Source organism: Silurus aristotelis (genome assembly GCF_946808225.1).
Source record: "Silurus aristotelis genome assembly, chromosome: 19".
NCBI lineage: Eukaryota > Metazoa > Chordata > Actinopteri > Siluriformes > Siluridae > Silurus > Silurus aristotelis.
The window spans coordinates 18,364,805-18,378,808 of NC_139592.1; the positions used below are offsets into that span (position 1 = coordinate 18,364,805).

The 14,004-nt window shown below is 37.8% G+C and overlaps 1 protein-coding gene across 1 annotated transcript in view; it reads right to left on the bottom strand.

Moving 5' to 3' along the window:
- Positions 1-14,004, bottom strand: part of atp9a (ATPase phospholipid transporting 9A) — a 49,459-nt gene that overhangs the window by 18,159 nt on the left and 17,296 nt on the right. The window contains exons 14-20 of the mRNA XM_083570493.1: positions 13,514-13,723; positions 11,234-11,395; positions 10,447-10,539; positions 9,334-9,417; positions 6,826-6,996; positions 3,348-3,446; positions 1,837-1,926 (exon numbers count right to left, since the gene is read on the bottom strand). Coding sequence (XP_083426619.1) covers positions 1,837-1,926; positions 3,348-3,446; positions 6,826-6,996; positions 9,334-9,417; positions 10,447-10,539; positions 11,234-11,395; positions 13,514-13,723 — 909 coding nt within the window. The remainder of the gene's footprint in view (positions 1-1,836; positions 1,927-3,347; positions 3,447-6,825; positions 6,997-9,333; positions 9,418-10,446; positions 10,540-11,233; positions 11,396-13,513; positions 13,724-14,004) is intronic.

Genomic DNA, 14,004 nt, shown 5'->3' on the forward strand with positions numbered 1-14,004 from the left:
AAATGCTCAGACGGGCCCGGACATGTACTGGCTTTAGCACGGGGACACGTCTGGCACTGCAGGATTTGAGTCCCTGGCGGCGTAGTGTGTTACTGATGGTAGCCTTTGTTACTTTGGTCTCAGCTCTCTGCAGGTCATTCACTACGTCCCCCTGTGTGGTTTTGGAATTTTTGCTCACCGTTCTTTGGATCATTTTGACCCCACGGGGTGAGATCTTGCATGGAGCCCCAGATCGAGTGAGATTATCAGTAGTCTTGTATGTCTTCCATTTTCTGATAATTGCTCCCACAGTTGATTTCTTCACACCAAGCTGCTTACCTATTGCAGATTCTGTCTTCCCAGCCTGGTGCAGGTCTACAATTTTGTTTCTGGTGTCCTTTGACAGCTCTTTGGTCTTGGCCATAGTAGCGTTTGGAGTCTGACAAATTGAGGTTGTGGACAGGTGTCTTTTATACTTCAAACAGGTGCCATTAATACAGGTAACAAGTGAAGGAGCCTCTTAAAGAAGGTGTTACAGGTCTGTGAGAGCCAGAAATCTTTTTTATAGGTGACCAAATACTTATTTTCCACCATAATTTGCTAATAAATTCTTTAAAACTCAGACAATGTGATTTTCTGGATTATTTTTTTCTCATTTTGTCTCTCATAGTTGAAATGTACCTATGATGAAAATTCATCTTTTTAAGTGGGAGAACTTGCTCAATTAGTGGCTGACTTTTTTGCCCCACTGTATATACTATTAATAACATCCAGAGCTCTTTGGGTTGCAATTATCCAATAATCTATATTCTATAATTCTATAAAACAAAACTACTCACTTACATGAGTAACGAGTAACAAAGGAAAATAATGGATTAGAAAAGTATTTTTTGAATCTGAAGCAAAAATATGATTTTAGTTCCTGTCATCTTATTTGCACTTACACCATTGCAGATGTGCCAATACACCAGCCTTCAGAATAACCTTTTTTAATTATTTCTAGATATATTTATAATTATAACCTTTTTTTTTTATTTATACAAAAGCATTGTTAAGTCATTTTTAATTCTGACTGGTTAAAATGAGCTGACCAAACTTTCTATAACAGAACCTCCGAAAGTAGTTCAAACTTATGTGTATGGCTTTTGACAGACACCCTTATAAATATTTTTACAAATAATCTTTTGAGGGTTAACAGCCTTGTTTAAGGGCCTAGCAGTGGCATTTTGGTAATTCTGGGATTCGAACCTTTTGATAAGAAGTCCAATGTCACTGAACCTCCACTTCCCATTTTATTCATCCTAAACAGGGACTGTTTAGTTACTTATTCTGTGACATGCTTATATGGCATTCATGGAAGGAGTCTTCAGTGTCAGTGCTTTGTAAGAGTCCGATTTTCTGACAGAGGACGGAGCACTTTGAGGATGGTGAATTGGAGCACTTTATTTTCTTATTAACATCAGGGGAAAAAAATAAAAATAGGTTGGTGAGAAAACCATTGTTAATAGCTGTTTGAACATAATGGACTTGCGCTACTGGACGTTCCACAACATGAAGCATGACTGTAAATACCTAACCGAATGACATGACATGCAGGGCTTGCATCAGCAAATAAAAATTGCAAGCATTTGCAAATTGCTGTTGATTTATAGGAATTAAACAGTTTAGTGTGTAGAGGTGTGTTATTGGAAAATAATAAAAAAATAAAAAAATAAATTTATCAACCATTCCATCAGCTATTAATTTCACATAAAGCCATACCCGTTCCTGTATCACAAATATTCTATACTCTTGGTGTAACAGCCTACTACGATTGAATGTGGCATCGCATAATGACTGGCTGTGTGTGAGGTTTACCTCAAGAGAGTCTCCTGATATCACCAGAGCGCAGTCGTGCTTCCTCCTGAAAGCGTTGAGCTCGAGGTGGGCCTCGCTGCGTGTGGTCACCTGCAAACCCAGAGAAAAGTACAGTGTCAGCTATCTATTACACGCTCCTAGGCTCACATTGAAGCATGCACACATAGATAGTAATCTAACCCAAATAAACTAGAGAGCTTAACCTCACCAAAAGCGGAAGAATACAGCTGCTGAATTCAACTGCTAGCTTTGTCAAAGCCTAGGACCCAAGCCAACTGCTTAACTGTCACACGGCTATGTCTGCCTGCTACCCCTCATGTAGAAAAGAGTTTCATAAAGGAAATGAAGCTCTGGGCTTGTTAGATCAAACAGAACAGATAGGCCTAAAGTTTATTTCAATACAAATGTGTCAGTTCAGGAGACCAATTTATAATGGTCTCTACAGAAACGTAATAACAGGGAAAAAAAAAAGAATCGCCTCTGCTGCGAAAAAGGAAAGTTCAAAATAATCAATAATAGTATTACCACAATACTGACACCAAATCTAGTAATGGACTTATACACGTAAACCCATCTTCAGTTCTTGATGTTTTTAATCAAAGTCTGTACACACTTCAGCTATCCATCTGTCAACTTCAAAACACATTTAGACCCTTAACCAGATTTCATTTGTATCTAAAAAGGAAGTTGCTCCAGATGCAAGGCCTCTCGGGCGACCCAAGCCCCCCGGGGAAGGCACAATTGTTTTTAATGCTGTGCCAGGCATTGTCTTCGTTTTCGTGTAAACGACAGCACTGCCTTAACCTAACAGCAGAGACTCCCTCTGCTTTGGCAGTCATCCATAGAGAACATACACACACACACACACACACACACACACACACACACACACACACACACACACACACACACACACACACACACACACACAGAGACATACACACTTATGCAGGTACATGGAAAGACGCAGACCTTTGTTTGACTCCCCTAAGGGAAAGCCTAAGCTGCGCAACTATATTAGGATGGTTGTAGGTCATGGACTGAATAACCTTTCCAAGGACAGTAAACCAGACGGTTTCTTTCCCATGAGTAAAATAATCACTGTAACCCCTAAATAATATATTAGGAAACAACTTGGGTGATTATTTGAAATGTTTCCCTTCAATTATTTGTAAGGATGATAAATTATGTGGAAGAAACAATGAATGTGAAATGTGAATGTGAAAAAAGAATAAATACTCATAGTATCACAATGTATCCCTAGATCACCTGTATATCACATAACAGCTAAGATCTGGGCAAGGTGAAGAATACGACGTGCTTTCATAGAGAACTGTGACCTCATCTCGAGACACTGATCATGAAACATTACAGAGCAGCTGAACACATAAAAGAGAGGCCCGTACACATGAAGTATTTTTTAACGCACCAGTATTAGGAATCGCTTTACATAAAAGATCATGTAGAATAATATGCGTAGTTATACAGTGATCCAAACAAAAAACACTTACATTCCGAAAAACATGAATGTCCTGAGTACGGGTCACCAAGTGGGCGTTCTTGGCTGTGCAAGTGGCTGTCTCCAGTTTGTCTCCTGTCAGCATCCATACCTGTCCAAAAAGTAAAACGTAAATATTATCACATTAACCTTACACAGTGACATCTAACCACTCATACTCAAAAGTATAATCGGTGAACACAACAAATTGCACACATCTTTGTATTTCAGATTAGTTTTTTGACAGACAGCTGAGTGGGCAGAGTTTAAAGAGGCATTTCTGATACTCGTCAGTGTTGAAACGCACATATATAGTGTCAATGAGAGTATTGATACACCAGGTGCATGAATACATATGATAAATTGCTAAACCCCATTGGTGTGAATTGTTAATTTTTGCAACAGGCTACACGTATCTATAATTATAACCTAACTTTATGATTTATCAAAAGGTACAAGAAGCATCTTTTACCGCAAACCTATCAAGATATCGTTTGGGACATAGCATACTATAAAAACTAATAGAAAAACTTTTAATTGGTTGTCAAAAAAAGAAAAAAAAAACACTGTACACAATTACACAGTATGTAATATGTAACAATTCTATCTATATACATTGTATGGGCAAAAGTATTGGATCGCCTGACTTTTCCAGCCATATGTGGTCCCCAAACTGTTGAACTAAGAGACCGAAACCTGTTCCAGCATGACAGTGCTTCTGTGCACAAAGCACTCTAACACCTTTGAGGTCAGAAAGCAAAGTGACATTGAGGAGGATGTGACGAAGGATGAGGATGGTGTGGAGTATGATCCTGAATGAAAAGACACACCTGATGAAGAGGAGCCCAAAAACAACACAGATCCTCAAAAGAGAAATCTTCTAATCAAAATAGGTGACATACTTCTTGCTTCTTGCTGGGCTGTACAGCTGCTGTGAACAGCTGCTGTAATGAGGCTACAGTCAGCTCATGTGTTGTCAAGGGATGTTTGGGACGAATGGGTGGAGCACTTACCACACATGTGAAAAACATATATGTAAGGAGAACACTAAAATCAATCACTTACTTACTGTCCATGCATATGAACCAACACACACACACACACACACACACACACACACACACACACACCTTGTCAAAGTTCAGTATTCAAGTCAAAAATATTTTTAACACGTGCACAAACAGACACAAATTAAGTTGACATTGTTCAATGTTCAATTGGAGAGAGGAAAAAAATGCCATTGTTCATGCCCTTTCACGTGTCCTATTCGAATTAGCAAATTTTAGCTAAATAAAGTTTAATGATGTGAAACAGGAATGACTTTTTACTACCTTCCTAACATAAATCTGTGCTGGTAATTTTTGACCTGTAACTCAACAGACGTCATTATGGTTAATTATTTCGGAGGTTTGTTTTAATATTAATCCATTATAGTCAGATAAAATAAATACCCATTTTCTTCACTATAACAAATATAATGAGTACATTAATTTTTTTTAATTAAAACCAGTGCTATAATCTTACATCAAAAATTACATTTAAAAAACTAATTTTAAACAGTGTTTACATGGTTATCAATTCATAACAAGCTAGCTCTTATGTAAAAAGTAAAAAAAATTAAAAGAAATAAATTATATATGCAGTATATATATATATATATATATATATATATATATATATATATATATATATATATATATATATATATTGGATGATAATCAGTTTGATAAAGCGTTTTGGGTTATGAGTTAAATCATGTATAAATAGCATCTTTCTAAAACATTAATAGGGTTAATACTAAAAGGAGGATATGCAAATATACCTATTATACCATCTATACAATCACCAGGAAAGCGAGAGCAGCAAACTCCATTAGCACATTTTCCACATCCCACATCTTTCAAGAAATTTCAACACTGTATTTTATCAAATTCTGCTTTTTTTTTTTTTTTTTTTTAAGATTATCTTCCCATAATGCTCGACCATTACCCCTAACTCGCTTTTATTTTGCATGCAGCTTTCCGACACATTTTACCTCTTTAATCAGACATCAAGAAGCTCTGTGCATTAAAGAGTATTAGTTTTTTTATTATTATTATTATTATTTATAACTATTACAAATAACCTGAAAAATGCTAAAAAAGTAATGATGCCATGGCCTCATTTCAAGTATATTAGCAGTGGGTCATAACATAATCATGTGATCCATGACAGAATCCTTGTGTGTCAACACATTTGGCAATAAACCTGATTCTGATGGAGTATGGGGTAAAGGGCTGCACTGGAAAAGGGGATCCAGCAGGACCCAACGCAAATCTCGAGGGAGCGGGTGGTTTTACCTTTGCCAAGGGGGGGTTGGCGGTCAAACAAATATCCCACCATCCCACATAATACCGCTAGTTGTAATGTTTTTTTTTTTTTTTTTTTTTTAGTTCTTTATGAGTTTTTTAAAGCTATTAAAAAAAACAAAAACAAATAAGAACATTTCCAAGGTATTTGTCATGTGTGGTGCATTACTTCAATTAAATCAATTTAATGGTTTATGTCTGTCATAATTCTGTAAGTTAATCGTGGGAGTAGAGTACTATATAAAATCAGGTACTATGTAGATGCACAAAGCTCCGAATTGTTAATGAATCCAGTGGACACATTTTTTTTTTTTTTACTAAAAAGGAAAACAGGACAACAAAGCCACTCAAGGACCATTCTCATAAATCACTATAAGCCTAAATGACTCTATTTCTCATACTAAACATGGAGCTGAAGACCTTTTCTAAGAGACTTAATCCTGACAAATAATGACAAATCGTGCCTAAAGCACCTTTAACACCAATCCCAAACACTTTCATAGCCAGTTTACTTCGGTTAAATTGTAGTGCACTGACTAACTCGTCTAGTTTCCTTTATAAGACTGGAATTTATTTTAGCACCTGCACCAAAAGAGCAACCCTTTGTATAATCATTTTATCAAAACTGCAGACTATGCAATTATTGGCGCCTTTAAGGAATTGCCTTGATGTCAATGGAATACGACTCAAAACCAACAGTTTACTATATTTAATTTAAATATTAAAAACCTAAAGTCAGAATTAAAAAGGACAGCCCATGAGTCACATGCATGAGTGTCCAAAAGCTCTCCTTAAATGTTTTCACAGCTATGTACGATATAACAGAAAAAGAGCTGAGTGTGGTTGACATGCAGTATATCAAAAATAATATTGTGTTAAATAAATATATTCAGCATCGCTACAATTTAGACTTTCTTGAATTCGACTTATGTGCAGTCATATATTGTTTTTTTACAAGGGTGCCAACAATTCTGGACACTAACACAGTGTACAAAGGTGTCTGAATCTGACTACTAGATCTTGGGCAAGTGTTGGAAGTGAATAAACTCTGTGAAGCAGCTTTGGATCAATGTTCATTGTTAAAAGCTATATAAAGATAAAACTCGAAATCGAATTGAATTGAATAGTATTGAAGGGTCGTACTTTAATGCCAGCGTTGCGCAGGATCTCCAGCGTTGGTCTCACATCAGCCTGTAGCTGGTCCTCCACCCCAGTCAGACATAGTAGCTCCATCTCCATTTCCAGACTCTCGAGGACCGTGGCCACCTTAAGTGAGCGGTCATGGACACTCAGCTTGGCCTGGACATAGCGTGCCTAAAGGACACAAACACATTCAGACATGTATCTTTTTTGTTTAAAGGTTGTGTTTCTTCACCTTTTATCTCTTCAAATGACATGTTCAATTGCTACGTAATATCAATAAGAAATCCAATAAACAAACTAAGATGGGAATAAATTAAGATACAAAATACTGATCCACAGACACACAACAATATCGATTATCACATTACAATAACACCTGTCATAGGGTTGGAATATACTGAACATTCAGGTTTTAAAGTTGATGTGTTGGAAGCAGAAGTACTGGATGAGCGCAAAGATCAGAGCGACTTTGATGAAGGCAAAATTGTGACTGCTAGACAACTGGGTCAGAGCATCTGCATTTCATTGGCTCTGTACATGTACCCTGCACAATGACAATAACGTTGAATCTAATCTAATCTAATCTCCGAATGGCAGGTTTTGTTGGGTGTTCCTGGTATACAGTGATTAGTACCTTCAAAGTGTGCTTAAGAAAGGACAGCTAGTAAACTAACTGATACACATAGGGAGTGAAAGCTGGCCCGTCTGATACGATCAATGGTAAAGCTACTGTAGTTTGGAATGCTGAAAACGCTAATGCTGGCTTTGATACAATGGTGTCAGGATACACAGTGCATCACAGTTTAGTGTGTAGCTGCAGACGGATCAGTGTCCCAGTCCACCACTAAATACAATGGGCAGCAGACCTGGTTTATGGAGCAATTGAAGAAGGTGGTCTGGTCAGATGAATCACAGTTTCTTTTACATCACGCACACGACTGGGTGTGTGTGTGTGTGTGTGTGTGTGTGTGTGTGTGTGTGTGTGTGTGTGTGTGTGTGTGTGTGTTACATGCCTGGGAAAGCAAAGGAACCAGGATGCATTATGAAAAGAAGGTAAATGGGTGGAAGCAGTGTGCTTCCTCTGGGGAATTATCTGCCAGGATAACTTGGGTTGTGGAACTCATATTGATGTTATTTTGATACAAACCACGTACCTAAACATTGCTGCAGACCAAATAACCCCCCACCCCCCTCATGGCAATGATATTCTTTAATAGCAGTAGTATCTTTTAGCAGGACAATACTCTCTGCCACGGTGCAAAATTCTGAAGTAAATGACAGAGTTTAGGAAGTTGACACATTCCACAGCCCATCTGTGGAATGTGCTGGACAAACATTTTCGATCCACGGAAACCACACCAGGCAACTTGCACTCCTTCAGAGGTCTTGTCGAATCCATACCTCCTAAAGTCAGAGTTGGTTTTCGTGGCACACGGGAGTTATAACACTTATAGTGTTATAACTGATTGGTGTAAAAACTAGTGATCTGATGCAGGTCTGGTGTGGGAAATGTACAAGAATCCATAGTTTGAAATAAGTAATTCGACAACATGGAAAGGATCGGAATGTTTGTTTTGAATCTGGCCACGCTCTTAAACGCAGCCCACGAACGATCCTATAAATCAAGCGATGTCCAGAGCTGTAACTTGCGCCTGCCAAATGCCAAATTGCAGCGAGGAGGGCGTAGCCCTTAAACCAGTGAATGAGATAAAGACAACACAATGTGTTCGTGAGTCACACAGGAACACACTCTCACTTGGTGAGTCACACACACTCTGAGTCATTGCCGCCCACCAGCTCACACACAATTATACACTATAGCAGTTAGAAAGGGGGTTAGAAAGACTTGTGTGTGTGGGTGGGTGTCTATGCATGTGTGTGTGTGTGTGTGTGTGTGTGTGTGTGTGTGTGTGTGTGTTTGAGCATGTGTATAGCCTGGGCAACCAATACTGTGACATTTTGGGGCAATCCCTATGGAAAACTTGTTGCTGTGTCTCTTGTTTTGAAACTGTTATTGAAGTTGTATGGTTCCTCAGTAACTTGCACAGATATCAAGTTAAATCTGCACCTGGATACTTTGGCTGGGAAAATTTGAAAATAAGAAAAAAAAAGAGCAACAGATTCATGGCTCAGACATCAGGACAGCTTTTCATAGGTGACTATGTTATAACTTCGGCTGCATATTATTACAAACAATAGGTCTCCATTATTTCTTTAACAAATCTGTCTGAAAACATTATTCTGGAAATAATCTTCAATGCCAGGTGAGGTGTGTGTTATTTGATAGTCAAATCTCTGTTAACCATATCAGGCTTCAGCAGTCTGAGCACCGCTTTTGTTTCCTGTACAACATTTGAAAGAGAACGTAATCAATAATGCACTGCAACAGAGTGTCGTTGTTCAGATTTGTCCTGTGGACTACTTCACTTTAGGGTCAATCTATTAACAGTTCGTAATCCATAATCACAAGCTGTTGTCACAATATGAAGCATTTTAAGGATGAGTCACCTCAAAATCTTGATACTGCTCCTCTGTCAGAGATTTCTTAGCCACCACGAGGACTCGCAGCCCCTCGCGGGCCATGTTCCCACACTGCAAAACAACAAGAGTATAACAACACTTTATTGTCCCATCATGTTCTCAAATTTTCTATCACGATGCAACTCTGATAGTCTATAACTTAAACTATAGGTTCAAATACGCCATTGTTTTTATAGCAACTCGTTCGCATATGGCGAATACGGGGAAGAAAAGTAAAAAAATTCAGATTTAAAGTGTCATTTTGTCATTTTTGTTATTTATGGAAGGAGTCTCCAGTGTTAAAGCTTTGTGCCAGTCAGTAAGTTTTTTATATTTTGTTCAGGACAGATTTGTGCTCGTTACTTTGTTGTAAGCTGTGTTTTAATTTTTTTTTATTTTGCCAAGAGAAAATGAATTGAGCCTGGTGACTAAACCACTGTTTACACTCTATGGACAAAAGTTTGACCTGACCATCAGATTCATTTGCGCTTTCTAAACATCTCATTTCACTTTTCATCCCCGTTTGCTGTTATAATAACCTCCACTCTGCTAGGAAGATGTTCCACTAGATTTTAAAGTGTGGTTGTTGATATATGTGCTCATTCACCCACAAGGGTTTTAGTAAAATGAGGTACTGATGTAGGGTAAGGAGGTGGGGTGAGGTCAATAGCAGGCAAATCAAGATCTTGCACTCCATTCCATGTAAACCATCTCTTCACTGAGCTGGCTTTGTGCACAGGAGCACTGTTATGATGGAACAGGCTTGGGTCTCCTAGTTCAAGTGAAGGGGAAATGTAATGCTTAAGGCATCTAGAGACATCCTAAACAATCAAGTGCCTCCAGATTTTGTGGAAGAACCACACATGACTGGAGAAAGCCAGGTGTCCTAATACTTGTCCATATAATGTAGCTGTTGTAACATCCACATGTAACTTGCTGCATCTTTATGTATAACTACCAATAAATAAAACTACAATGGAATTTGCTTTAACAAATTGCTTTAAAATTGCAACAGACGGAAAATTGTCATGATACAAGAGGAAACATCACAACACTGTGGAGTTGATTTTATTATTTATACATCTGCAAAAGTGAAAGTACCTCCTCTTCCAGCCAGTCGTTGTATTGTACTATTCCCGACATCACAACATCAGCTCCTTTTATATAAAAGGTGATCTCTCCATTCGTCTCATCCTGAAAGGAGAGATAAAAGATGTGCATGATGTGCAAAACAATCTACCGGATTACCTTATCTTACATTGTCAATAAGCTCAATAACTCGAAAAGTGGCTCATCCCATGAAGTGAACGATACTGTAAATTTATACTTTAGAATCCTTTTTTTTTTTTTTTTTTCACATCAAGTACATCATTCACGTTATTGTATTCATTTCATGATTCTAAAAGATGCTTAACTGTTTTTTGCTTCGTTTTCAGCTGCCTTCAAAAACATTACAACCACAATGATGGTGATTGACTACAAAGCATACTTGTGTGCGCATCTTGTTTTTCACTCCACAGCGTGAGCGATTTTACTCTGCGTGCTCTCCAGAGTCCTTGGAGGTGTTTGAACGGATATCAAAAAGAAACCCCCATTAATTTCTAGTTTCCTCAAGTGCACTAATATGGGCTCCAGTCCAAGCCAGCAACAATAGTGAGCCATTTTCGTTTGGAGAGAGTTAGTCATCAGGTTCAGAGGAGGGGAACTGCTTTCTCAGACCAACCCTAGCCAAAACAAACAACTCTGTATGGCTGCCTTCTTACTGAAAGTCCCAAAAGAAACATGGCAGACAGGTTGTGGAGTAAGTGAGTATCCTGAAAAATATTCAGCAATCGTTGTCGTATTAACCTTTGCAAGGGAATGACAGGCCGGGATTGAAGATACTTACACGCACTATGATTCCCATGCGCTTGCTTTCATAGGTGAAAGGGAAAATCTGCAGGATGGTAAAATTGAGGATTTGACCACTAGGGGTCCTCAGCTGCATGGAGGACTGATCTCTTCCCACCAGAGTCAGTCCAACACTTTCTGTCCACTGTACCAGTGACACCTAGGCACATGGGAAAGAGAAAGACAAGAAAAAAAATAAATGATTTGGCATTTTAGCTTTTGACATTTACATTTGCTGCTTTTGGGGTTTAGAGGTGCCCTTGAAATGCTTAGCAAAGCAAATAAATTTGATGTTTTGACATGTAGCCATCAGGGCTTGTTTAAGTTTAAGTGCTCTAAATGAGTCTAGAAACTAATTAAGTCAAAAATTTAGTTGATAAAAGTAAAATTAGCTCATAAAAATAATTATTGCATATTAAAAGACAGAAATGAAACCCGAATGTAACTGATTCAAACTAACAGCTAACAAAAAGCTGAATTTAGTCAACATTTATTATGAAACATGCTGACTTTGACTTTCTGATTTTAGTTCTGAAAACATGAAACTAATTGAAATTTACTCCAAATATTGAACTTGGTCAAAAATTTATCAAAACGATAAACATAATTGAATTTGGTCCAAAATTCAGTAAAAAAAAAAAAAAACAGTGTATGTAAATTAAGTGCAATTGTTCAAGAAAAAAAAAAGAATTATCCTGAATTTAGTATATAGAAATATTTAGACTAAAATAGTGAGTTAATTTAAATTAAATCTAACTAAAATTTGAATTAAAAAAAAATTATATAATTTAATTTAAAGGATATATGAATTTATATGAAAAGTAATTCTAGGGTATAATAGCCTAGAATTGTTTAAAGATGAATTTAGCTTGAGCTTTTATTTTCTTTAGTCTTTACATTTCGTCTAAAAAGCTGGACTCATTTTATAAAAAAAAAAAAAAAAAAAAAACTACTACTACTACAGTAAAACCTAAAAATGAAATCCAAGGAACCATAAATGCCCTGCATTAGGATGAGTTTTAAGAAGTTAAGATTTAAAATAGACGTTAAAATAAGAACATTCCTTATCCATTAGAAATAAACATCACCATCTTTGGTATGGTTTGTACTGAATGGCCAGCCACATTTCAGTGTACAAATGAAGATAAGACAAACCAGATGACATCCATTAGTGTAATGCTGAAGGGGTTGATGGGGGTGGGGGGAGGGGGGGAAGGGATTTCTGGGAGGCAGAAGTTATTGCCCAATAACTTCCAGACCAGAGGTTAGGGAGAGATCAAAAACCTTATTTCGTATGCCCTCTGCAACTAGCTGCTAATGACATATCTCACAGCATCCAGATGGACTAGTGAGAGGTATAAAGTACTCTGGCTCCACCGCTAGACCACAGCCACCACAGTCAACAAATGAGGCCTGACCCGACTGCTTTCATTTGACCACTGGGCACGTCGTGTTTTTATAGTAAGAGGTTAACGTGGCCTAGGTTGATGCAGTTAGCTCTGATAGATTGGTAAATAAGCCATATCCATTTTCTTCCTCACATCTGCTTTTGTAAATGACAGATCACTGAGGGCTCAGGTTTTGGAAATGTGACACCGTCTCCGTTTGTCAACCACTGGGGCGGTCTAGGGTACAAAACTATTAACAATATCGATAAGTCTACATCAAATATTCATCATTTCTTTCCCAGCAGCAAGAAGTAGACGTACGTGATTCTATGTTTAGTCATAGTCTGTTACCAAAAATTGCCTTGCTTGAAGCGAGAGTAAGTGAGTGAGTGTGTGTGTGTGTGTGTGTGTGTGTGTGTGTGTGTGTGTGTGTGTGTGTGTGTGTGTGTGTGTGTGTGTAGGCCCAGTCTGCGTCACCACCAAACCACACTTCCCTACTGACCTTGACTTAATCCCAGTAACCACAAAACACCACATATGCTAAACAAATCAGGAAAGTTGTGCTCCATCTTATGGGGCAGTTTTTAATCCTAAAACTTATCAAAATGCAATGTCTATTAGTGAGTTGCCAACAAAAGCAAACATAAAAATAAATTTAAAAAAAGCCCCTAACAGAAATAGTGAAGACAGAATAGACATTAAACTCCTTATTAGAGCAATTTTAAATTTACATCTGGATTTCAGTGGATAAAGTGTAGTTACAGTAATGATACACCTCTCATGTACATTCATATGATCCTTCTGCAAGAACATTCCACTCGCATGGATAACCGATTCCAGTATTCCTTTACTCTGTAACTCTCTGGCTGCAGTGTGGTTAAGACTGTTACCTCGTCAGGGCTGGAGGCTTGATAAACCCTGCACGTGTCCTCGTAGTGTTGCTCAGCCTCGGCCTGCTCGGTCACGCCGTTCCCCTCGTACACGGGTGTCACGTTGTGCACCAGGGCAATGGCCTTCACTGCCTCGTGTACTCGGCTACTGATGGTTTTCCTCACCTTTGTGGTGATTGGGGCTCTGGAGGCCGGCTGGTCATGTGGAGTCTAGGAAAGAAAGGTGGGATGCAGCCTGATTACCTATTGCTTGGTTGAGGTAAATAATATAAGTTGACATTGGCAAGAGGAGAATTTTTTAATTGCATAATAATAATAATAATAATAATAATAATAATAATAATAATAATAGTTACTTGTAATAGTACTATTACCTTTTCTGTTATTAGGTATTATAATTAATATTATTTAACTTTTTTGTTGTTCAAAATTATTGTTTCGTTTTCTAAAGTAAATTCATACCAAAAAAATAACAAATTCTTACTTACTCC